The sequence below is a fragment of the Zalophus californianus genome, chromosome 10 (genome assembly GCF_009762305.2).
Source record: "Zalophus californianus isolate mZalCal1 chromosome 10, mZalCal1.pri.v2, whole genome shotgun sequence".
NCBI lineage: Eukaryota > Metazoa > Chordata > Mammalia > Carnivora > Otariidae > Zalophus > Zalophus californianus.
Window position 1 is genome coordinate 57,270,951 of NC_045604.1, and position 25,625 is coordinate 57,296,575.

Genomic DNA, 25,625 nt, shown 5'->3' on the forward strand with positions numbered 1-25,625 from the left:
AGAATCAGGTGTTAAATTTAGAATTGGGAACAAAACTCCTCTAAATTCCTTTCTTCCTTACATGTCCTATATGTCCTCCTTTGCTGATTGTAATGAAGGACCTTTGGGGCCAAGATGTTTTTAACAACATATGTGATTGGAAGTCCTGCTGAATAATCAAGGATCAATCTTTGACTTATTTTTTTAATTTTATCTTGTGCGATAGGCATAAGAATGCACTTCACAGACCTCCAGCTAGAAGGGGCTTCAGTAACCAAGGACCCCAGCTACTGTGCTCTGAAATCCTCTGCTGCTTTTGCACTTAAGATGTGTTTCCCTGGGGTGCCTGGGTGCCTCAGTCAGCTAAGCATCTGCCTTTGGTCAGGTCATGATCCCAGTGTCCTGGGATCGAGCCCCACGTCGGGATCCCTCCTCAGTGGGGAGTGTGCTTCCTCTCCCTCTGCCTCTCCTCCTTGCTCATACTCTCATTCTCTCAAATAAATAAATAAAATTAAAAAAAAAAAAAAAGATATGCTTCCCAAGGGCTGCTCCTAGCTGGCGCCTGAGAGGAGCAGGAAGACTAAAGCAGGCCGGTCACTGGAAATCAAGGAACTCTTGAAGGCTCACTGGCTCTAGTACTGCCTGCTGGTCTTGCTGATCCTTCCTTAGATTATACAGCAATCCAGGATGATGGCTTTCTTCTTTCTCACTCTCCTTCCTTCAGGTTTGATTTGTCTAACTGTCTGAATCCCTCCCCATTTTCTCTTATAGGAGTTTCCCTTACAGGAATAGAATTCTTTCAAGTTTAATCCTGTCATGGTGTCTGCTTCTCGGAGGACCTAGACTAACACATTCTACAATTTCTATAAAAACATACTATCATGTGAAATTACTAAGAAGAAAAAGATATTTACTATAACTTTAATGATGACGGTATTCTAATACTGCTGATTCTTAAATTTAGGAAAGTTAAAACTTCATATAATTGAGAGCTAGCCTCTCAGTTTTTTTCTCATAACAGTTTATTGTCTGTTTATATGTAAATTTGCTTTCAGAAGGCTGAATTATTACAGTAGACAGATCAGGAGCTCATGTTCTAAAAAACTGTTAATTTACTCAGGATGATTGGGTGGTTGTAAAGTATTAAGCAGTTTATAAGTCATCTTTGAGCTAACTAAGGATATTTAATCAGAAAGTAGAAGGAAATATTTCTGAGGATATGTTGATAAGTAATATATTGTTGAAAGCAGCATAATGAGTAGTAACAGATTTATTTGTTACAAATATTTGGTAAGTCTTGCTTTCAATTTATATGATTTATACAAGAATGCTTATATTTTATATGTTAATGTTAAAATTCTTCTTTCTTTGCAGAATCATGGTGAAAGATTCGTTTTCATTACAGAGTGGTATGATCCAAATGCTTCACTTTTTCGACGTTATGAACTTTTATTTTACCCAGGAGATGGATCTGTTGAAATGGTAAATGAGCCTTTTTTTTTCCTTAAAAGTTAGCAAAGGGAGTGAAGATGGGAATAGGGAGAAGAGTAGGATTGCCCTCTATATAGCTGCTCTTGAAAATACTTTATATACATATATATGTTTTCTTCTTTTTTTAATGGGAATTCTTTTTTTGGTATTATAATTCTAATATAAGAAGATAACTTTGTGCCTTTATCTTTAATGTCAAATAGTAATTAATATTTTTTGGTTGGAAAACTGAAGTGGGGTTATTCATGCTTTAGATTAAGCAATAGTCAATAAGTGAATGTTATAGATAAAGATTATCATGGTCCTAAATATGTCGCCATTATTGAAAGCTGTTATCTCTACAAGTCAAATTGAAGAAGATCAGGTTAAGAGAGTCCCACTTATTTTTTTTTTTGTCTCTTTATTGGCAACCATTTTACAGGTAGATCTCTTTGGTATTGGCATTGGTAGGCCAGAAAGCAGAAATTTGGAATTTTTCTGGGATTTCATAAGCACTAATTTGCTGAAATGATTTGGCAATAAACAAATCTTTTTATTCATGGTTTTTTAAAGTATTAAATTTGTAATAAGTTTTGTATTATTACTAGATTGGACTAGGAAATACAGAAGTTATAAAAGAAATTATGATTTGTATTTGTAACAAAAATGAAACAATGTAAGCTATGTTTAATAAAGCAGAATTAAGAATCATTTCTAATTTATAGTACGATTAACATTGTCTATTGATAATTATTTGTCTTATTGTGTTGTTGGTTTTGGTTCCAGCATGATGTAAAAAATCACCGCACCTTTTTAAAGCGAACCAAATATGATGATCTTCACTTGGAAGATTTATTTATAGGCAACAAAGTGAATGTCTTTTCTCGACAACTGGTGCTAGTTGACTATGGGGATCAATATACAGCTCGCCAACTGGGCAGTAGAAAAGAAAAGTAAGAAAATCTTTTCTTCATTCTTAAAACATTGTATATGTCTTTGTACAAAAGTCTAATTTCTTGTTTCTATCTTGTGTTTTTTACAGCATAGATGCTTTTCCAATTCAGTGACCCAATTCAGGGTTATGACATTTTTAGGATTTTGAGGAGTAGATTCAGTGATTTGCTCTTCACTCAGATAACAAAGCAATGCCTATAGTCTTAGGCAATGATTATTTTCTGGAGGAAAAAATACAAACTTTTTATATGCCCTCATCTTTCTTCATAACATCATTTAACTGGGAACTGAGAATGTTGGAACATAAATAGTATTGGTGTATAGGATAAACCTGGCTTATGGGGAAAAAATAGTGACTGGCAGAGCAGGGAAGGCCCTGTAAAGGTATTTGAGCTGGATCCTGAAAGATGAATTGGATTTTTACCCAGTTAGATCAAGAGCAGGGAATGCTGGTCACAGGAATACGTATAAGCAGAGGTTCAAAGGCAGAAAGTTGTATGTCATGTACTGGGAAGAGCCCATTGTTCTGTTTGACTGGTTGGTGGTTAAAATGTTTTTAAAACTTTGATTAGTAAAATAGTCTGAATTAGGATGGTAGCAGTAGGTCTGAAGAGGAAGAAATGTGCAAGATTAACAGAAGCAGAGGAATAGTAGTAATGGTAAGCACTCAGTGATGGCTAGCTATTATTATATCAGGCATGGTATTAAAATGATCTGTGTGGGTTGAGTCCCGTGACAACCTAATAAAAAAGGCACTATTATGATTAGCTCCACTAATCACTCCACTAAGTAGATGGGGGAGTTGAGGCTTGGAGGAGATGTTAAGTAGCTTGCTGACGGGCAAGAGGAGGGGCAAGATAAAGCCCCCAGCACAGTGTAATTCAAGAATGGGAGGATTTAATCACAGGAGAATGGAGAGGACCTGGAAAATGGTTGCCCTCTTTCTGCCTCAATCCTTTTGCGTGTCTTCTGGCACCTAGCACATCTCCTTACATGTTACGAGTACCTTATCTGTGTTAGCCGAATGGATCAATGGATAGCAATTTAGAACTCATTATTTACTCTTGCCTTTTTAAAAAATTTCCTCCCTGTTTACAAATGATGACCTTTGATCTAGTTGACAAAGATGTTTTTGTGTAGATTGTTTGTAATGAATGTTGTCTATTCCTGAGCTTTATACACAGACATAATATATGTCTGATGAATATTGACTGATCAAGTGAAGAAAGAATGAGTACTACAAAAACAACAACAAAAAAGTAACATAATTATGATACACAGAAACTTACCTGTCTTGTTCACAACTGTATCCCTAAAGACCATTATTGTGATGCCTCAAACGGTAAATTATTCACAGGGAATGCCCCACAAAAATGTGCTGAATGAATGAATGAAGGAGTTTACATCACTGGAAATAGTTATGTCTGGAAGAAGTGCTGGTGGCTGGCTGGCCTCTCCAGCTTCTCCTTTCCTCCCACTGCATGCATCTCCTCCTCTGATGCCCAGAAGCTGCAGCATGGGGCCTTCCAAGGGCCCTGTCTCTTTAGTCTTCTCCCCATATTGTTGGTCAGAGCTGCGTTTGTCATCCTGACTTTACCTCGGTTCCGATTTAGAAGAGAGACAGAAAATGTTGGAGATGCAGCTGAAAATCAGGCTATACTGAAAACAATTACTTTTTTACTAATGTTTTTCTTCAGAATGTCAGTTTTCAGTATTACTAAGGTGGCATGTTCATTTTCAATCTCTACATTTATGAGTTTGCAACCTTCTGAGGCTAGAATGGCTGTATTTGAATTGAAATTTTACTTCTGTCATCTTTGTTGGCTTCGGTTTCTGTGGCTTGTATATTGTATTGTCTTGGGAGATTTCTTGCATCGTGGAGTGATTATTGTATAATTAAAAGTAGGGACCACTAGTGGAAGGTAAGTCTATATATATAAAAAGCTCCAAATACCATTTAATTTGATAGGAAAAAAAAATCTGTCCAACTGTCTTTTGAGGTCTACCACCAAAATAACTAGTTGATTATATAATATCCGATATCCCAATAGTAATATTCTTTTGTGACTTCTTTACAAGCCCCTTGTAGCCCTTTATACAAGTCCTTTATAATTCTCAAGGTGGTTTGTGCTCATTGTGGATATAGTACACAGGTGGTGATGGATCAGAGGGGTGGTGAATGCCTCATATAAAAAGACCACTCCCAGAATAACTCTGAAATGGGGAAAAAAATTTGAATGTTAGAGAAATAGGAATCTCTCATTGTTATGAGGTCTAATGGTGAAAGTCTATGAAATTAAGGAAACATCTACCATAATTCCTTTATTTGCAAGTAATAAATATAGCTTTAAAGTTTTTGAGCACATGCTGTATGCGGAGTGCTGTGATAGGCACTTTTCATGTGAGTCTCAGTTCAAGACTAAGTTTTCATTTAAACTAGCAAAAGTAAATGAATTAGAGAGACAGGGTTATTAATAGGATGACCCAATCAAAATAAAACAATAATGCCTGTAGCAATTATAATTTGTAAATAAATTCTACTTATTTATTTATTTATTTTTGGGGGTGGTGGTGGTGGCGGGGCAGAGGCAGAAGGAGAGAGAGAATCTCAAACAGACTTCATGCTGAGCGTGGAGCCTGACCTCACAACCCTCAGATCATGACCTGAGCCGAAATCAAGAGTCAGATGCCTAACCGACTGAACCACCCAGGTGCCCCAGTATATTAATTCTATTTGTCTAAAGTGAATGTCATTGATTCTGTTTTATAGAACAATTAAGTAACATGGCCATAGTCAGAGCTAGAAAGTCAAGAGAACCAGTAAACCTTGTTGCATTTGACTCAAACTCATTCTTTATTAAGCCTCTAATTAATATGTTGGTAAATATTGTTGAATGGGACTGATTTCAAAAGAGGAGGAACCAAAGAATATGAAGACATTTTAAATATTTGGGCTTTATAAATATAATTAATGAACACATATGCAGTGTTATATTTTTACTGACTTAAACTGTTCCACCATTTTCTCGTTTTTTTATTTCCCCCACCATTTTCTCTTTTGATTCTTTCTTAACTGCATGTGGGCTAGTAAATCCAGCAACCATTTGGCTGATTTAAATAAACTTCAGAATTCAAGTTTAAAAAATGTAGTTTCATTTAAATGACCAAAAAAGTAGGTATATGGGGAAATACATGTGTGTCTATCATGATCCTATAGAAATAACCTGTATGTAATAATTATAACTTAGTCTTGTTCTCAGTGTGTATTGTATCAAGGATGATTTATGAACTGAAGATATCCCTGTTATATTCCTCATACTCAACTCCTTTCTTTATACCAGAAAGAAATAGTAGGAGGAAAAAGTAAAATTGATCTCTTTGGTGCCCGTCAGCTAATTTTGAGGCAGTTATGCAGATAATTCAGTGTAACTCAATGCAGCTCTCAAACCAGCCTTGGCTTTGCAGTTCCCTTACATTACAGACATATGACATTTGACTCACATTTCTACTTCTTTTTTTAAATCTCTTTTTTGAGTTATAATTGACATTAAAAAGCTGTAGCCATTTAATGCATACAACTTAATGACTTTGGAGATAAGTCTACACCGTCAAGCCATCACCACAATGAAGAATAGAAGTCTGTCTATTACCTCCAAAAATTTTCTTCTGTTCTCTTTATTATTTTTTTATATTGATTTTTTTTTGTGGTAAGAGCACTTAACATACAATTTACTCTTTTAGCTAATTTTAAATCTGTTTTTTCTTTTTAAAGCTCCTTAAATCAGGGACACCTGGGTAGCTCAGTTGGTTAAGCAGCTGCCTTCGGCTCAGGTCATGATCCCAGGGTGCTGGGATCGAGTCCCACATCAGGCTCCCTGCTCAGTGGGGGGCCTACTTCTCCTTCTGCCTACCATTGTGTATTTCTTCAGTTGTTTTTGTGAACCTAATGACTCATTATTATTGTTCCATATAATCAGTTAACAATTCGACTTCACAACTTTTGGCCTTTTTGTAGTAGTATTTTTTACCTCAGACATTCTGTTTGGGATTATTTTACTTTTGCTTAAATTAGAATTTCTCTTAGAGTGTGTTCACTGATAGAGAACTCTTTCAGCTGAAAATGTCCTGATTTCACTTATATTCTTGAAACTGCCCTCTTCTCTATGTCATATGTTTTTGTTGTTTCTCTGTGCTTTATTCTGAATTTGTTCAAAATTCTTTCATCAGTTACATCTAGTCTTCTGTCAGACCATTTGGTTCTTATTTTCATTTTTGTATTTTATCACTAGCGATTCTAATAGATTCTTTTTCAAATCTAAGTATCCATTGTTGATAGCTTAGACTTTCCTGTTGCCTGATGTTATTTGCAGCTTGCCTTTCAGTCCTTCCTTTAGCCATAGTTTGCATGGTCATTTTACAGTCTCTATTTGACAGTTCTAGTAGATGAACTATTTGTGGGTCTCTCTGTTTTATGCTGTGTCTTCTGGTTCTCCCTCATGTTGGTCTTTTTTATTTGTGTGTGTATGTGTGTGTTGTGATTGTCATGTGTCTGGATGTATGTGGATGTGTATATATGTGTGATATATGTGTGTTGTGCGTTTATATATGAATTATTTGAGATACAGGATGAAGTCACCTGCTAGGGTGGAATTGTGTTTCCTTCTGAGTGATGCCTGGAGGCATTAGCAATCTGGATGATTGGTACCCGAGTGTAAAATGGTGAGTTCCCAGACTACCTAAGTGATGTGACCTTGTGCTGCCAGACCATGCAAGGCCTGGTTCTTTCTGATTAACCCTTAGGGTGTAGCCTTTGGTTCCAAGTTATTATAGGGAGAATCCTCTGTTGGGTTCTGTTACCCTTTCCCGGTGAGGTGGTACAGATTAAAGTTCAGATTAGCCAGACAAAAGCAATGCTGGCAAGGTCAATGCAACTTTCGTTCTCATTTTTCTGGGTCTCCATTTTTCTTTCACATTGGTACTCATAATTGTTTAGCATCTAGTCAATTTGTTTTTGCTTTAAAAATATTTTAAAACTATCTCAGTCACCGTTTTTAGTTTTCAGTGGAAGGGTTGCTCTGAATAACTTTGCCATTGTTGCCGGTCGGGAAAGCTCTGGCTCAGTGAGGTTCCCTCGAAACCACAGATGCCTTATCTGAGACTATTTTCCTAATTTCCTTGGGGCAAACACAGGCTTCACGCTTGTAAAGAAAACATAAAAGAAATCGCAAATTTAGCTTTGTGTTGATGTTTTAGAATCAGTTTTTATATGCTTAAGGCCAATATGCGTAACTTTTGAAATATTTACATAAATTAATATAGATTAGTTTTACAAATCTGGGGCGCCTGGGTGGCTCAGTTGGTTGGGCGACTGCCTTCCGCTCAGGTCATGATCCTGGAGTCCCGGGATCGAGTCCCACATCGGACTCCCTGCTCAGCGGGGAGTCTGCTTCTCCCTCTGACCCTCCCCCCCCTCATGCTCTCTATCTCTCATTCTCTCTCTCTCGAATAAATAAATAAAATCTTAAAAAAAAAGTTTTACAAATCTATTCCTTTAGGTGGATAGCATTCAGAGAGTCTATAGCACTGCGCTGTCTAGGATGTTTGTTATACAGCGTCTTTATCCTGGGCATATTTGCTGCAATTTTTGCCCGCAGCCTGTTGGTTTATGGAGAACATATTTTTTTGCATAGCCCTGTTATTTTGCAGAATTCTGTGTTCTGAGTTTGGCAGAGGCTGGCCAAACTATTTTCTCACTCTCCATGGCTAAGAAGTTGTACTGTAAAAGAACGGTTTTATATATATATATATATATATATCTTTATATTTCATTTGAGAGAGCATCTCCTGCTGCATCCTACAGGGCATGCTCAATGCATGGTGAGAGGGTTACTATGTGGTAGGTCCTCACAGCGGTGGCTCCCAGTGAATCACATCTCTTGGGATCCATTTCCTTGGCCAGTCCCTTCTCACGTTGACTCTGGACTTGACCATGGGACTTGCATTGTCCAAAGGGACATCAGCAAATGTGTCTCAAGGGAATGCTTGATAAGTGTGTGCACATTGGACTGTATGTGGCTGCCTACGAAGAAGCCTGGGGTGACCGCCTAAGGATGTGAGCCTGCAAGGAAAAAGAAGCCTAGCTGTCCCAGCTGACCCGCTAGCCACACACAGCTGTGTGAGTGATCCCTGGTGAAACCACTCCCACTACAGAATCTTAAGAAATTTCTGTTTTAAGCCACTACATTTTGGGGTGGTTTTGTTCCTGCACAGAGAACAGGTTCTCAACTCAAGTTTGGCTGCTCGCCAATCAAAAGTCAATGCTTCAGAGACAAGTGATGGTGGGAAAGAAGAGGTTGCTTTATTTAGGAAGCTGGCAACCTGGGAAGATGGTGGACTAATGTCTCAAAGCCCATCTTTCCTGTCCAGGCGAAGCTATGGGGTTTTAAAGGGGAAGGCGCGGAAATGGTTGGGGTGACATGTAGGAGAAGCAGGTGCACAAGCCATTAGTTATGTGTCGACATGAGACCTGACCCTGAACAGACTTGCTGGCATCGGTGGCAGCTGTTTTCAAATGTGGTCAGGCCTTATCTTCTGGGAAAGTCTGGTCCTTCACTTCTCAAGGCCATTGGTCTGCAAATCTCTGGGAAAGTAGGTTAGTCCTGCTACAGCCCAAGGGACTTAGGTCAGCAAACGAGGAGTGCAGAACCTTGGAGCATGTTAACCCTTCTGACAGGTTAGAGTGTTGTTGCAGTTTGTTATGCGACAACAGAGAACAGTGGCACTATTAATATGTTTTTATGGTCCTTTTGTTTATGTGCTGTCGTCACTTTTAAATGACACATGTGATTCCTCATGCCTGTCTTATTTTCTGTACAGAATATATTTTAATTATCTACTGAACAGTTAAGCAGTGAGATGATAGGCAAATTTATTTAGAGTAATTACTCCCAGTTATCAGCCCCTTACCTCCTGCAGGCATTTAAAGCTAAAATGAAATTGCATTTTAAATTAGGGGTGACAAAATTAGTTTTGTCAGTTTTGTATTTTCCACGTTGGTTCTTGTTCATAGAAATTGATGACTGCTGATGTGTTTTATATTTTCTTTAAGAGCTGTGGTTCACAAAGTTTCTTCCAGAGTTTAGCATAAATAATTTATGGGTTAGTTTGGCTTATAATATGAATATAATGTGTTATAATGTGAGTTGAAAAGTTAAGAGTTTTAATTGTATATAAGTATAATATGAGTATAATGTGTTATAACATGAGTTAAAAAGTGAAGAATTTTAATTGTCTCTTCGATGAAGCCATACAATATAAAATACTATCAACAACTCATTTGCTTCAAAATAAAGGAAAGGATTGTCTGGTATAGCTTGTAATAAACTGGCTAAGATGAACAATTTTTATTATTTAAAAGTTATATTACAAAGCAGTGATCACCAAGACAGAATGGTACTGGCACAAAAACAGACATATAGACCAATGGAACAGAATAGAGAGCCCAGATATGGACCCTCAACTCTATGGACAAATAATCTTCAACAAAGCAAGAAAAAATATGCAATGGAAGAAAGACAGTCTTGTTAATAAATAGTGCTGGGAAAATTGGACAGCTATATACAGAAGAATGAAACTCGACCATTCTCTAACACCATACACAATGATAAACTCAAAATGCATGAAAGACCTCAATGTGAGACCAGAATCCATCCAAATCCTAGAGGAGAACATAGGCAGTAACCTCTTTGACATTGGCCACAGCAACTTCTTTCAAGGTACATCTCCAAAGACTAGGGAAACAAAAGCAAAAATGAACTTTTGGGACTTCATCAAGATAAAGAGCTTCTGCACAGCAAAGGAAACAGTCAATAAAACAAAGAGGCAACCCACAGAATGGGAGAAGATTTTTGCAAATGACACTACAGATAAAGGACTGGTATCCAAGATCTATAAAGAACTTCTCAAACTCAACACCCAAAACACAACTGATCGAGTCAAAAAATGGGCAGAAGACATGAACAGACACTTCTCCAAAGAAGACATACAAGTGGCTAACAGACACATGAAAAAACATTCATCTTCATTAGCCATCAGGGAAATTCAAATCAAAACCACATTGAGATACCACCTTACACCAGTTAGAATGGCAAAAATTGACCAGGCAAGAAACAACAAATGTTGGAGAGGTTGTGGAGAAAGGGGATCCCTCTTAGGCTGTTGGTGGGAATGCAAGTTGGTACAGCCACTTTGGAAAACAGTGTGGAGTTTCCTCAAAAAATTAAAAATAGAGCTACCCTTTGACCCAGCAATTGCACTACTTGGGTTTTTACCCCACAGACACAGATGTAGTGAAAAGAAGGGCCATATGCACCCCGATGTTCATAGTAGCAATGTCCGCAATAGCCAAACTGTGGAAAGAGCCGAGATGCCCTTCAACAGATGAATGGATAAAGAAGATGTGGTCCATATATACAATGGAATATTACTCAGCCATCAGAAAGGATGAATACCCAACTTTTACATCAATATGGATGGGACTGGAGGAGATTATGCTAAGTGAAATAAGTCAATTATCATATGGTTTCACTTATTTGTGGAACATAAGGAATAACATGGAGGACATTAGAAGGAATGGAAAAAATGAAGGGGAGGAATCAGAGGGAGAGATGAACTATGAGAGACTGTGGACTCCGAGAAACAGACTGAGGGTTTTGGAGGGTATGGGGGTGGGGGGATGGGTTGGCCCAGTGGTGGGTGTTGAGGGCACGTACCGCATGGAGCACTGGGTGTTATATGAAAACAATGAACCATGGATCACCACATCAAACACTAATGATGTATGGTGACTAACATAACATAATAAAATAAAATTTAAAAAATAAAATAAAAGTTTTAAAAGCCAACAATGAGTTACCTGCAGTGGTAAGTAAGGGTATTTGAATTATTATATCTTTGTCATATCCTCAGTCAAGCCTGTCTTGTGCGTGAAAAAAGCCAGCTATGAAGAGGCCAGCCATGCTTCTGAGATGGATTCCTTGAATTAATGCCAGTGTGTCCGAGCAACTGAAACTGAAGAAGGGAAAGTGATGGCAGTTCTTTATCATAATTTTGCATGTCCTCTAAACTGAGTTGCTCCAACTCATCTGATTGTTATCTGATACTTGCAAGTAGTACTCTTGAGGATTTTGTGATTATGATACTTAGTGTGGAAAGAGTGCAGCCCTGGGAGTCTTGTGAGCTGGGTGTTCTGTCCTGGAGTTGCCACTGACCAGCTTTATGACCTTGGTGTGACTCTTTGGGCCTAGTTACCTCATCAGTAAAATGAGGGCATTCAGGTGATCTCCATCTCCAAAAATCTAATTTTGTGGCTTCAGAGCGGGGAGAGTGCTTTGCTCCTGTGTGTTCTCTTAGAGGAAAGTGTGATTTTAAAAGTTGCCCTTCCACAGATGAATGGATAGAGAAGATGTGGTCCATACATACAATGGAATATTACTCAGCCATCAGAAAGGATGAATACCCAACTTGTACATCAACATGGAGGGGACTGGAGAGATTATGCTAAGTGAAATAAGTCAAGCAGAGAAAGTCAGTTATCATGTGGTTTCACTTATTTGTGGAACATAAGGAATAGCACGGAGGACATTAGGAGAAGGAACGGAAAAATGAAGGGGGGGAAATCGGAGGGAGAGATGAACCATGAGAGACGATGGACTCTGAGAAACAAACTGAGGGTTTTAATGGGTTAGCCAGGTGATGGGTATTAAGGAGGGCACATACTGCATGGAGCATTGGGTGTTGTTACAAAAACAATGAATCAAGGGGGGCGCCTGGGTGGCTCAGTCATTAAGCGTCCACCTTCAGCTCAGGTCATGGTCCCAGGGTCCTGGGATCAAGCCCCGCATCAGGCTCTCTGCTCCGCAGGAAGCCTGTTTCTCCCTCTCCACTCCCCCTGCTTGTGTTTCCTTTCTTGCTGTGTCTCTCTCTGTCAAATAAATAAATAAAATCTTTAAAAAACAAAACAAAAAACAATCATGGATCACTACATCAAAAACTAATGATGTATGGTGACTAACATAAGATAAAAAAATAAAATTTAAAATAAATAAATAAAAGCATGGTGCTTGCTATCCGTATATGCTGCCAGGCAAGAAGACATTTGGTTCTTTGTGCATCCCTTGTGCTATGCTTGAGTGTTAAAAGAAGAATTTACTTCCAAATCAGTGATGATGAACTGACTGCTTAGCATACATTTGTTAAAGTCCAGGAGACCAAAAATCAACTTCATAATATATTAAATGCATTTTTTTAAAGATTTGTCCTCTTTTATGAAATATGTTTTTATGAAATATGTTCTAAGAAATATAAATTTTAAAGACTGGTGTTTTCTAATGTGGAGGCCAAGAGCAGGGTGCCCCAAAATGTGCCACTTTGACGTATTAATTATTTAAAATAAAAGTTACTTGAACAGCCAGTGCAAAGACACTCACTCTCTTCTGTCCCCCTGGACGTGGGAAATAAATCTCCCATAGTACTAAGAAGTAAAAAAGATGTCCTTATCACCAGAGAGAGAAACTTTAAAGTCAACCAAGCTTTAGAAACAAACCTGTTACTTTCTTTCTAACCTACTACCTCAGTCCAAATTCTGTTTAGAATTATTTACTAATTAAAGCTTCTAAACATTTTTTTTTTAATATTTTAAGGGATCTCTACACCCAGTGTGGGGCTTGAACTCACAATTCTGAGATCAAGAGTCACATGCTTTACTAAATTGACCAGCCAGGCTCCCCACATCTGTTTTCTTTATCCTGTCAATCCCTCACAAATTTATTGTCTCTTTGTCTAGGAAGTATAAAAACAGCCAGTTCGGTCATTTATTTGTGTCTCAGTTTCCATTATTGGGCCTCCATGTACATGTAGTAAAACTTTGGCTTTTTCTCCTGTTAATCTGTCTCATGTAAATTTAATTCTTAGTCCAGTTGGAACTGCTTGAAGGGTAGAGTAAGAATTTTTCCTTTCCTGCATTAATTAGGACATATTAAACATGACAATTTTAACTTTTTTCCCCCTTAAGCTTTTATTATTATTTTTTGATTGGGTACCTAATTTTTATTTCCCTGGGAAAAATAGAAAGATTACTTTGTATAAGTTTTTTCAAGAGAACTTTAATATACTTTTTATAATTTGTTTTGATGTTTGAGGAAACTACTGCTTGGGAATTGTAAGTAAAAACTGAACTATTTTTATTTTCAATGTAATTCTTTATATCTGTACAGAACATTGGCTCTGATTAAACCAGATGCAATATCAAAAGCTGGAGAAATAATTGAAATGATAAACAAAGCCGGATTTACTATAACCAAACTCAAAATGATGATGCTTTCAAGGTAATTTGTTGATCATTTTCAGTTATATAAAGTCTAGTACTTGTTTTTTTTTAATCATCTTTTATCTTTCAGTGTCATTGTTTAAAATAAAAACCTCTCACTGAGTGGCAAAGGATAGAATAGTAGTCTTATTAGAATGAGAAAATAGTAAGACACCAGGTAATTAGATTCATCAATAATGATTGAACTCTAAGCAAGTGGGAATTGTCACATTGTACCTGCCCCATTATTTATTGTCTTCCTTAACCCCATTGGCTTTTATAACACCAATGCCTGATAATTGTAATCTCTTCTTCTTAAACACTATATAAAAATTGTAGAAAAGGAAACGAATGTTTGAGTATTTCTATTTGACAAGGGAGTGTTACTGTTGGGATTTCCAAAAGTGATGCATTTGGAAATGGTTACATTTATCTCCTCCAGTGTATATAATTGGTAAATATGCCTATTTACTACCCTGAAAAGCAGTCCATTGTGTCTGACCAGATAGTTTCTAAGTTATTTAGTGAAAGCGGGACTTACCTATAGGTAGGGTTATTAATACAGCATTAAAGCTGCTCCTGGTGGTGTTCTTACGTTACTCCATTGGGGTTTTTTTGTTTATTTTTGGTTAGGTGTCTTTTCACTGCTGTTCCTGAGTATGTATATATTTTATGGGACAGTTGCATTTTTGGCTCTGTGAGAACAAGGATAATGGATAGCAGTAGATATTCAACACAGCTTTGATAAGTCTGATCCCTAGAAGCCTTAACAAAACACCTTCAATTTTACCCCAACAAAGACATATATTTAATGTGAATTTTTCCCATGTAAGGTCTTCTTTTTTTTTTTTTTCCTAGAAAGGCAGGAGGCTTATGTTTCAGAGCACAGAATCTAGTGCCAGATTGCATATAAGTGCAACACTTACTAGGTGTGTGACTCTGAATAATTTACTCTCTACTTCATTTTCTTCATCAGCAAAATGGAGATTATAACCATCTGTATCATAAAGTTGCTATGAGGGTTCCGTGAGTTTAATGTATGCCATTAGTTTGAAAAACCCCAGGACATAGTAAGTATATATAAATGGTAGCTATTGTTGTTAGGAGCATTAATACTAGTGATATTATTGTTTAGTGAAACTCAGGTCATGACCCTTTGTAAGTAGTTAAATTTATCTTATTTCTGTATGTATCAAGAATGCTTGCTCTCACAGCAGGTAATGGGACTGAATTCTGGAGAAATGACTTTGAGTAGTTTTAGTGAGATTAAAAGTTGTTTACGTCCTCTGCAGTATATGTCCTCTCCACTGCTAATGCTTGATAAATTTGGCATCAAACTCCCCAAGATAAAGATGCCCAAGCAAACTGCTTCCTTAAATTTTTTTACAGCACCTCATAGATCTCTGTTAGTTTTACTCTCAAGTCTTGGATTTTGCCCAACTTAAAAGCTAGTAAGTTAGTCTTTTACTCTTTCATGGATGCTAGGCAGAAGATATGGAACATCTGGATTAGAGACAAAAGACTTTATTATGGTACAGCAAGCAGCATGAGCATCATGCTTATACTGGTGCTCTTTGCCTCCATGTCTTGTGGGCATAATATGATATGGATCCAAGTGTATGTTGTATACACAGTTGATTGCATCATAGCTGAGGAGCACTGAACTTGCGTTATCCACTGTTTCATTAGCAAGTGGTACACAAGGCTGCTCTCTGTGCTGAAGAGAGACATGACCTCATCTCTCAAAGTTGCTCCCTGTAAACATAACTGAGAAAAGGCTAGGATGAAGGGCAGTTGGGTCCTTGCATTCTTGGCGTACCCAGTGAGACAGGCTAGGAGTACCAGAGACCTGTGGAGGAGTGTCTCCTAGTGCTTAAATCATTGCTAAACTTGTTTGCTCAAATGTAAGTTCTTCCATCATGACAGTATCTGAAAGACAGCAGCTGTGTTCCATCTGACTTTGTACTTCCTAGTTCTTAGATTAGTGCCTGATTCAAGGTGGGCACTAGCAAATATCTCAGGAAAGCATTAGTGATAAATCTTTGTGGGAGAATGATTTCCTTATAAAAACCCAGGAAGACATAACAAAGCAATAACAGAACCTCCTTTAAGTGGGGATTCACTTGTTAATATTTCTCTCCGTCTCAACTTTTTACGGGATGCATTAGGTAAGGATGATGGGAAAAATTCATAAACTCATCTTGGTTTCAATTTTGGATGTTGAATAGAAATAACAATGGGGTCAGTGACATGTAAGAAGGAAACAATGAAACACTTTTAGTAATTAAGATTTTTCTTTTCATCAATAGTAAAGATTATGGTTTTTTCTTTTTTAGTAGCTCAGTTGTGTTGAAATGTTTAGAATTGGTTGTTTTAGTCGTCTTGCTGCTAACTCTTTTAGAATGCTCCCACATGAGTTTTTCCACACATCCAGTTTTACCTCACTTTAGGCTATAATATATCCATTTCATTTTTGTGAATTCGTCTCCTGACCCTCTGCAGTTGGTAACAGAAAGGACATAAACAGAGATTTGCAGCCAGAGATATGGTTTCAAACCCCCCTGTCCAAGTTATGTAATCATGCTGAACTTCCTTATTTTCATATGTAAAATATAGGTATTCATACCTATTTTAATATATTATTGTGAAAAATAAAGTAATTTAATGCTGGCATAATAAGTTCTAGAAAGATGAGTTTTCTTCCCCCTCTCATTTCTTGGGATGAATTTTATTTATCATATTTCATAGTATACTTTCGTAATCTCTTTATAACCAAAGAAAATATCTCAGTACATTTGGTTTGAATAAGAGTATGCCCTGATATATATATGCCTTATTATGTGAATTCATTTTGTAGTAGGCCCATAAGATCTTAAAACATTGCATACTAAATTATAATGCCCAAAAGGATAATCCTTTGCTAGAGGACACTTTAATTTCTTTGATGTTTTGAAAAGTAGTTGATCTTTTTTTTTGAGAGTTCGTTCTGATTTTTATTACACACCATAGACATGTTCACTAACCAGAGTAGGATGATTCTGTTGATGTTGATAATCTTGTCACATACTGTGAACTCAGTTAAAGCCTTTAAAACTGTCCAGGTTTGAGAGATACCTGACTTGATTAAAATAAAGAATTGTTTAGACTTTTTAGCTAATCAATTTGAAGTCCATTATCTTTTCAGTGGCTCTGTAGATACTCTTTAGTGGGAATATAAATTCATAACGTAAATCCCTATTGCCCTTAATAAATTCTGAATATCTCCATATTGCCCCCTTTTTTGGGTGATGTCAGTTAAAGCATTAGTTTTGAATATATTAATAACCAATAAGAATACATTGATATGCTTAACTTGTCAAGCAGATTTTAAAACATAAGATCTAAGAGAGAAAACTATAACTATTAAATTAAAATTCTAGCCTACCCGTTCAAGTTTAAAACCTGAAGAAGAAAGTGACAAATTCTGAATTTGAAGGTGGCTTTGCATTTTTTTATGTAACTTATTTGAACTCTAAAGAACAAATAATTCTTAGGAATGAGATCTTGCCATTTGCAATGACGTGGATAGAACTGGAGGGTGTTATGCTGAGTGAAATAACTCAATCAGAGAAAGACATGTATCATATGACCTCACTGATATGAGGAATTCTTAATCTCAGGAAACAAACGGAGGGTTGCTGGAGTGGGGGTGGGGTGGGAGGGATGGGGTGGCTGGGTGATAGACATTGGGGGAGGGTATGTGCTATGGTGAGCGCTGTGAATTGTGCAAGACTGTTGAATCACAGATCTGTACCTCTGAAACAAATAATGCAATATATGTTAAGAAAAAAATATAAAGAAGAAGAAGATAGCAGGAGGGGAAGAATGAAGGGGAGTAAATCGGAGGGGGAGACGAACCATGAGAGACGATGGACTCTGAAAAACAAACTGAGGGTTCTAGAGGGGAGGGGGGTGGGGGGATGGGTTAGCCTGGTGATGGGTATTAAAGAGGGCACGTTCTGCGTGGAGCACTGGGTGTTATGCACAAACAATGAATCATGGAACACTACATCCAAAACTAATGATGTAATGTATGGTGATTAACATAACAATAAAAAATTTAAAGAAAAAAGAACAAATAATTCTTATTGGTCAAATGTTAAACTTTGTTTCAAGAATGTTAAAGATGGTGGTGCAAAGTAAGATAGTAGATATGAACATGAGCAGAAAAGTAAATATTGCTCTTAAATTCATTGTAATTTTATATCTTAAGAGATATTCAGGTAGCAAAAAATTTGAAAAGTGGGAGGATTTGAGCAGAATATTTGGTGAAAAGTCATTAATCAGTTTACATACAGATCAAAAGAGGATTTCATCTTTATTTTATTAATGAAAGCTAAAATATTTTAGTAAAATAATTTTTTAAATATAATTCTTAACTGTTGTCATTTTGCTTATTTGACAGGAAAGATGCAATGGATTTTCATATAGACCATCAGTCAAGGCCCTTTTTAAAGTAGGTGCTGAATTTGGGGCAAGTGGTTTACAATGGAGGATATCCCCAAAACTAAAGAATTGTAGTTTTACAATTCAGAAATTTGTGACATGGAAAGCATCTGTCAAAAGGATCATAGCAACATCTTGCAACTGTAGAGAACTATTTTATAAGAATTGTTTTTTTCTGTCCTTTTATTAGATTAGAATTTTTATCATTAAAAATCTTAAACTTTAATCAGGAGCAAATAGGATGATTTGCTTAAATTAGAAAAGGTATAGCTTTCTTTTTAGATTTCAGTAGATTAAAAGAGTGATAATTATATTTTATGTTGAGTATTTTTTAAAAGGTTTTTAAGATTTTTAAAGGTTTTTAAGATTTTTACTTGAGTAATCTCTACACCCAACATGGGACTCAAACTCTTAGCTCTTCTGACTGAGCCAGCCAGGCACCCCTGTGTTGAGTGTTTTTGTTGTGCTCTTGGCATTCTTGTATACATAAAACAATGTTCACAGAACCCTTATTAACTAATACTTTTGTTCCTTGAAATAGTATATGTTAGTATATGTATAACAAACTAGTGGCAAAGGGAAATGAGCTGCTGCTTTTCATGGCTTGGGCTACTGTGACTCAGTGCTGGATTTTTAATTAAGAACCTGTGTGTATGCTTTAATAACTTGAGATAAGAATATCCCAGAGTAGCTTTTATAGTAATTAGAGGATATTTTTTCAAGGCCTGTTAATTTCTGTTTTTTCTTTATCACTAGATCAACTCATTGTTTATTGACTGAAAGTTTACTGTCATCCTTTGAATTCTAATCTACACAAAAATAAATTCTAGCTGTAAACATAAGAGCACTCTCATCATTTTCTATATTATGAAATTTTATTTGAATGCAGTGGTAAACCACATTAAAATAAAAAGGAAGATCCTTCTGTACCTTTCAGAGCAATGGGAGAAGCAATAATCAATTGGTCAATAATATGCATTTTAAATCAATGAAGTAGTCTTAAATTCAATGAAACACTAATTTTTTTTTTTTTTTTTGCCAACAGTAAATGATTTGACAACACTAGTGTTTTGTAGTGATTCAGGCTACCACAAGACACTCAATTTATGAAAATTTTATTTTGCCCATGCAGAATTCACTATATCCAATAGTTCTGAGATCATAATACTCATATGTGTGTTGAAGTACTCCAATTGTAATATATTCTTATTAACAGAGATACGTAGGTTGACAGAAAAATGAAGCAAATCAAGCTTTTACTTGTTCTGTAGTGAACTGATCCAGTTTATTACAAGTGGTCCTACTATCGCCATGGAGATTTTAAGAGATGATGCCATATGTGAGTGGAAAAGATTGCTTGGACCTGCAAACTCCGGGATGGCTCGTTCGGATGCTCCTGGAAGCCTGAGAGCCCTCTTTGGAACCGATGGCATAAGAAATGCAGCTCATGGCCCCGATTCTTTTGCTTCTGCTGCCAGAGTAAGGGGTTTTAAAAATATTTTAATTCTGTTTTTGTTTTGTTAAATGTTTTGTGTCAGAGTAAAGCATTTCTGTCACTGCTGACTTGGGACAGTTTCTACAGCTGATCTAAGAGTAGAGAAAACCTTGCCCCTTTGCCTAGGATTAAACAGTGGTTCGGTAATATGTCTCTTTTGTGAACTGGTAACCTTGTCATGGCCAAGATAAGTTTTCTCCAGTTAAAATACTCATCATCCCGGTTTATGTTCCAAAGCCACTTAAATTATTCAGTCTCATTAATGTTTGAATTACTGACTTCATGTGAGACCAGTTGATGGATAGTAAATATTCATAAAGAAGCATCATTTCATATATTTTGTTTTTGGCTCAGATCTAATGCCATCTTCAAGTTTAACATCCTTTTCTTTTTCCCATTTGGAGCTAGTGTTTAAGAAAAAGTTTTTATGCCTCCTACCATTACTTCTTGTTTTAAATCCATATAAATAAGGTATTATACTGGTTATGGTGATGTTGATTTGATGAAGTTGCAAGTTTATTCTTAGCATCAAAACACGTTTCTCAGCTAACATAAGGTGGCTTTTAGTCTGGTCATGCTTTCATTAAAATAATATTAGGCAGTTTTTTAATAATTGAATTTTTCTTTTTCTGGCAGCTCCATCAATAGATCCTTTCAGTTCTCCCTTCAAATTAGACCTCGAATCTGATTGTTGTGGGCTAGGTCACTGTTCTATTTTGTTTGGACTACTGCAAAAGCCTCCTAATTCTCCTTTCCTCTTCCTTCTCCTCTTACACTCAATTTATAAAAATTTTACCTTGCTCATGTAACATTAACTAGGCCAAGAGTGATCTTTTAAAAACAAATCAGATTAACAATTCAATTATTAAAGACTCTTCAGTGACTTTTTATCCCTTTTTAAAAGAATCACAAGTCTTTATTGTAGCCTCCAGAGCTCTAACCTGATCTGATTCCCTTCTGTCTCTCCGACTTTATCTCCAACCAGTCTCTCCCTTATTCACTGTGTCCCAGGTATACTGACCATCTTGCTATTCTTTGAATAGTGTATTTCTGCTTGGCTCATTCAATTAACAGGAAAGAAGACAGTGTAGTTGGATGGGAGTGAGGGAAGGAGGAGCTGATGAGGTCACAGAAATAATCAGGAGAGATATCACATAGTCTTGTAGCCTGGGAGCCCTTGAAGGGTTTTAAGTGGAGGACTGACATGTTTGACTTGGCATTTAAAAGGGCCACACTGGTTTCTGCTTTGAGAATAGACTATAGAGGACAAGAGTAGCAACAGGGAGCCCAGTTAAGAGGCTGTTAACAATAATCCAGGGAGATGTTGGCTTAGACCAGGGTGGTAGCAGTAAGAGTATATAGATACATTTTAAAATACGTTTAAATGGTTGAAGGTCAAATGAACAAGAGTTCCTTCCAGATTCAATGTAGAATATGAGGAAAAGAGATAGCAAGGATTACTCCAAAGTTCTTGGCCTGAAGGACTGAAAGGCTCCAATTTACCTAACCTGAAATAAGGAAAGCTATGGCTAGGGTCAGTATGGATGGAAACTCAGGAGTTACATTTTGGACATTGCAAACTTAACATGGATGTTAGTTATCAAAGTAGAGAGACATTAAGCAAAAAATTAAGTTATGTGAGTCTGGAGTTGGGGAGGGAGGTTTGGACTAATGACATAAATATGAGGTCACTGACACCTAGATGGCATTAAAGCCACGAGAGACTGGTTGAGATTAGCTTGGAGAACGTACAGATAGAGAAGAAAAGAGAACAAAGATGGAGCCTTTCTGTCCTGGTAGAAGGTTGGGGAGGAGGATGCAGCAAAGGAGGTAGAGCAGGAGCCATCATTGAAGTAGAAGGAAAAAACTCAGACATAATTATGTTCTGGAGACCAAGTGGGGAAAGTATTCTAAAGGGAGAGAATGATCAGTGGGGTCAAATGAGGCAGATCTATCAAGAAAGAGGGGGACTGAGAATTGACTATTGGATTTTGCAGTGCAGAGTCATTGGTGAAGTTGGTAAGAGATGGAGGAGTGGAGGCAAAGTCCTACTGGAATGGATTTAAAAGAAAATTGGAGACTGAATATAGAAACCTTTTTGAGGAGTTTTGATGCAAGTTGAGGAAAGAAATGAGGTAGTAGATGTGAGGAAAAGCAGGGTCTTTTGAGAAGAATTACAGATGTGACAAATTGAGGATATAGGAAAAGAGGAAGACTTCCCGGCACAATGTAATTGATTAGGGTGAGCAGGAGTGGAAATTAGAGCCCAGGTTGACTGCACACTGGTGCAGGGGTAGTCATCTGGTGCAACAAATGGAAAGGCAGAGTATGTGGGTACAGATGCTTATTCTGATTGCCTCACTTTTCTTAATAAGAAGACAGTAGGAAGCAAGGTCAAAAACAGCTAAAAGTGAGGATGGGAGAGAAGGTGTTTATTGTTTGAAGAGAGAAATATGATTTGCAAATATTTTCTCACAGTGTATTATTTGCATTTTTATTCTAACAATGTCCTTGGATGAGTAGAAGTTTTTAGTTTTGAAGTCCAGTTTCTCAATTCATTCTTTCATTGTGGTGTCTCATCTAAGAAGCTATATGTAACTAATGAATCATTGAACACTACATCAAAAATTAATGATGTACTATACAGTGGCTAACTGAACATAATTAAAAAAAAAGAAATTGTCACCTCATCCAAGGTCACAAAATTTTCCCGTTTGTTTTCTTCCAGAAATTTTAGTTTTTGCTTTTATATTTAGCTCCATGATCCATTTTTTTTAAAGATTTATTTATTTGAGAGAGCAAGAATGAGAGAGAGAGTACATGAGAGGGGAGAGGGCCAGAGGGAGAAGCAGGCTTCTCGCTGAGCAGGGAGCCCGATGTGGGACTCGATCCTGGGACTCCAGGATCATGACCTGAGCCGAAGGCAGTCACTTAACCAACTGAGCCACCCAGGCACCCCATGATCCATTTTGAGTTAATTTTTATATATGGTATAGCATATGACCCAAATTTATTGTTTTGCATATAGACATCTGATTGTTCCAGCACCATTAGTTAAAATCACAATTTGTTCTCCACTTAATTGCCTTTGCACATTTGTCATATTCGTTGACTATATATCTGTGAATATTTCTGGATTCTTTCTGCTTTATTGATCTATTTGTCTTTCTTTATGCTGATTTCACACCTATTAAGAAAAGAAACATCGCCATTAGAAATGGGCAAAAATTTGAACAGGCACTAATCAAAGATGATACATGAATGGTATATAAGCACACATTATGGAAGTACTAATTAAAACCTCAATGAGATACCACTACACACCTTTTAGAATGGCTAAGGTTTAAACGACTGACCATTTCAAGTGGCAAGTGTGAGGAGAAACTAGAACTGTCATACGCTGCTGATGAGAATTTAAAAGGGTACAATCACTTTGGAGAACAGTTTGGCAGTTAACTAAAATGTTAAACATATATCTACCCTATGATCCAACTATTCCTCTCCTAAGTATTTTCCCAGGAGAAATGAAAGCAAATATCAATACGAAGACTTGTACTTGAGGGTTTTGTTCATAACAGCCTTATTTGTGATATCCAAAAACTAGAGATAACCCAAATGTCCCAAGAGATGAGTGGCTAAACAAATCATGATATTACCACATGGAATAATATTTGGCAATAAAAAGGAATGAAATATTGATATACACTACAGTGGATGAATCTCAAAATAATCTTGCTAAGGGAAAGCTAGACAAAAGAGTACATACTATATAACTATATTTGAGTAAAATTGTTAAAAATTAAACTAATTCATAACGGTGGAAAACAGATCATTGGTTATAGGGCCAACTTATTAATGGTAAGGGAGGTAATGGTAATGGTTAATGGGGGGAGGCAGGGAGAGGAAGAAGAAAGGGATTATCCAAAGGAAGGAGGGGTGACTGATATGTTTATTATCTTGATTGTGGTGATATTTTCATGGGAATAAACAAATGTCAAAACTTATCAAATTGTATCCTTTAAATATATTCAGTTTAAAGTATGTTAACTGGACCTCAACAAAACTTAAAAACCAGTAACAACAACTCTGTTCAACTATTATCAATTTCTTGGTTCTGTGTGAGGTATGCTTCCTTGATGCTTGCTTCATGCCTACTGCATACCTCTATTACTTACCATATTTTAAAAGCATTTGTGTTTATGTTTACCCTCCTAGTAGACTGTGAATTCTTTGAGGATGTCCAATTTATTGTCATACCTCCAGGATCTAGGTCACTGGTGTTCACAGAAGTTTTGAAATTCAAAACAACAACAAACCTTATGTTTTTTTTTTAATTTTTTATTGTTATGTTAATCACCATACATTACATCATTAGTTTTTGATGTAGGGTTCCATAATTCATTGTTTGTGCATAACACCCAGTGCTCCATGCAGAATGTGCCCTCTTTAATACCCATCACCAGGCTAACCCATCTCCGCCCTTCCTCCCCTCTAGAGCCCTCAGTTTGTTTTTCAGAGTCCATTGTCTCTCATGGTTTGTCTCCCTCTCCGACTTACTCCCCTTCATTCTTCCCCTCCTGCTATCTTCTTTTTCTTTTTTCTTAACATATGTTGCATTATTTGTTTCAGAAGTACAGATCTGCGACTCAACAGTCTTGCACAATTCACAGCGCTCACCATAGCACATACCCTCCCCAATGTCTATCACCCAGCCACCCCATACCTCCCACCCCCCACCACTCCAGCAACACTCAGTAACAAACCTTATGTTTATTGGGTGCTCACTATGTGACTGGCACTGTTCCAGACACTTTAGTATCTCATTTAATTCTCACAATCTCCTATGCATTTGCTTATATCATCCCAATTTACCAGGAACTGAGATTCCGTGAATTTAAGCACCTTGGCCTCATGAGGACTTAAGCCCAGGCACCTCTGGCTCCACAGCCCCGTGCTTAACCACCATCCTCCACTGTGTATGCTGAAAGTGGCGGCCTACCTTGTTTTAAACATTACAGTATTTTATTTTATTTTATTTTAAAGATTTGATTTATTTTTTAGAGAGAGATAGAGAGAGCACAGAGGGGAGCAAGGAGGGGAAGAAGCAGACTCCCCACTGAGCAGGGAGCCTGTGTGGGGCTCAATCCCAGGAACTCCAGGATCATGACCTAAGTTGAAGGCAGACACTTACCTGACTGAGCGACCCAGGTGCTCCCATTACAGTCTTTTAGAATACAGAAGTAATGGAAACACTTCTGGAGAATTTGGAAATTGAGAAAAGAATGTTTGGCATTAGTAATCCTGCCTGTGATGTTTACAGTTTGTTTATGGCATATTTCTTCCAGCTCATTCCCTTGATCATTTATATAATTTATGAACTAAACACCATGTACATGATTTAAATTTTTTCTATTAATTGTATTTTATTATGTTAGTCACCATATATTACATCATTAGTGTTTTTATTTTATTTTATTATGTTAATCACCATACATTACATCATTAGTGTTTGATGTAGTGTTCCATGATTCATTGTTTGCATATAGCACCCAGTGCTTCATGCAATATGTGCCCTCCTTAATACCCATCACTGGGCTTATCCATCCCCCCACCACCCTCCCTTCTAAAACCGTCAGTTGTTTCTCAGAGGCCATAGTCTCTCATTTGTCTCCCCCTCCAATTCCCCCCCCCATTTTTCCCTTCCTACTAAATTATTTTTTTAACATGTAATGTTTTATTTGTTTCAGAGGTAAGGTCTGTGATTCATCAGTCTTACACATTTCACAGCACTCATCATAGCACATACCCTCCCCAATGTCCATCACCCAGCACCCCCATCCCTCCCACCCCCTACCACTCCAGCAACCCTCAGTTTGT

General features: G+C 37.0%; 1 protein-coding gene across 3 annotated transcripts in view; it reads left to right on the top strand.

Annotated features, from left to right (window-relative positions):
• The window catches only part of NME7 (NME/NM23 family member 7), a 320,527-nt gene that overhangs the window by 49,199 nt on the left and 245,703 nt on the right, over positions 1-25,625 (top strand). For all 3 annotated transcript variants that reach the window (XM_027610183.1, XM_027610182.2, XM_027610181.1), the window contains exons 2-6: positions 1,354-1,461; positions 2,236-2,402; positions 13,677-13,787; positions 18,213-18,263; positions 19,525-19,732. In XM_027610183.1, coding sequence (XP_027465984.1) covers positions 1,459-1,461; positions 2,236-2,402; positions 13,677-13,787; positions 18,213-18,263; positions 19,525-19,732 — 540 coding nt within the window. In that variant the 5' untranslated portion in view covers positions 1,354-1,458. The remainder of the gene's footprint in view (positions 1-1,353; positions 1,462-2,235; positions 2,403-13,676; positions 13,788-18,212; positions 18,264-19,524; positions 19,733-25,625) is intronic.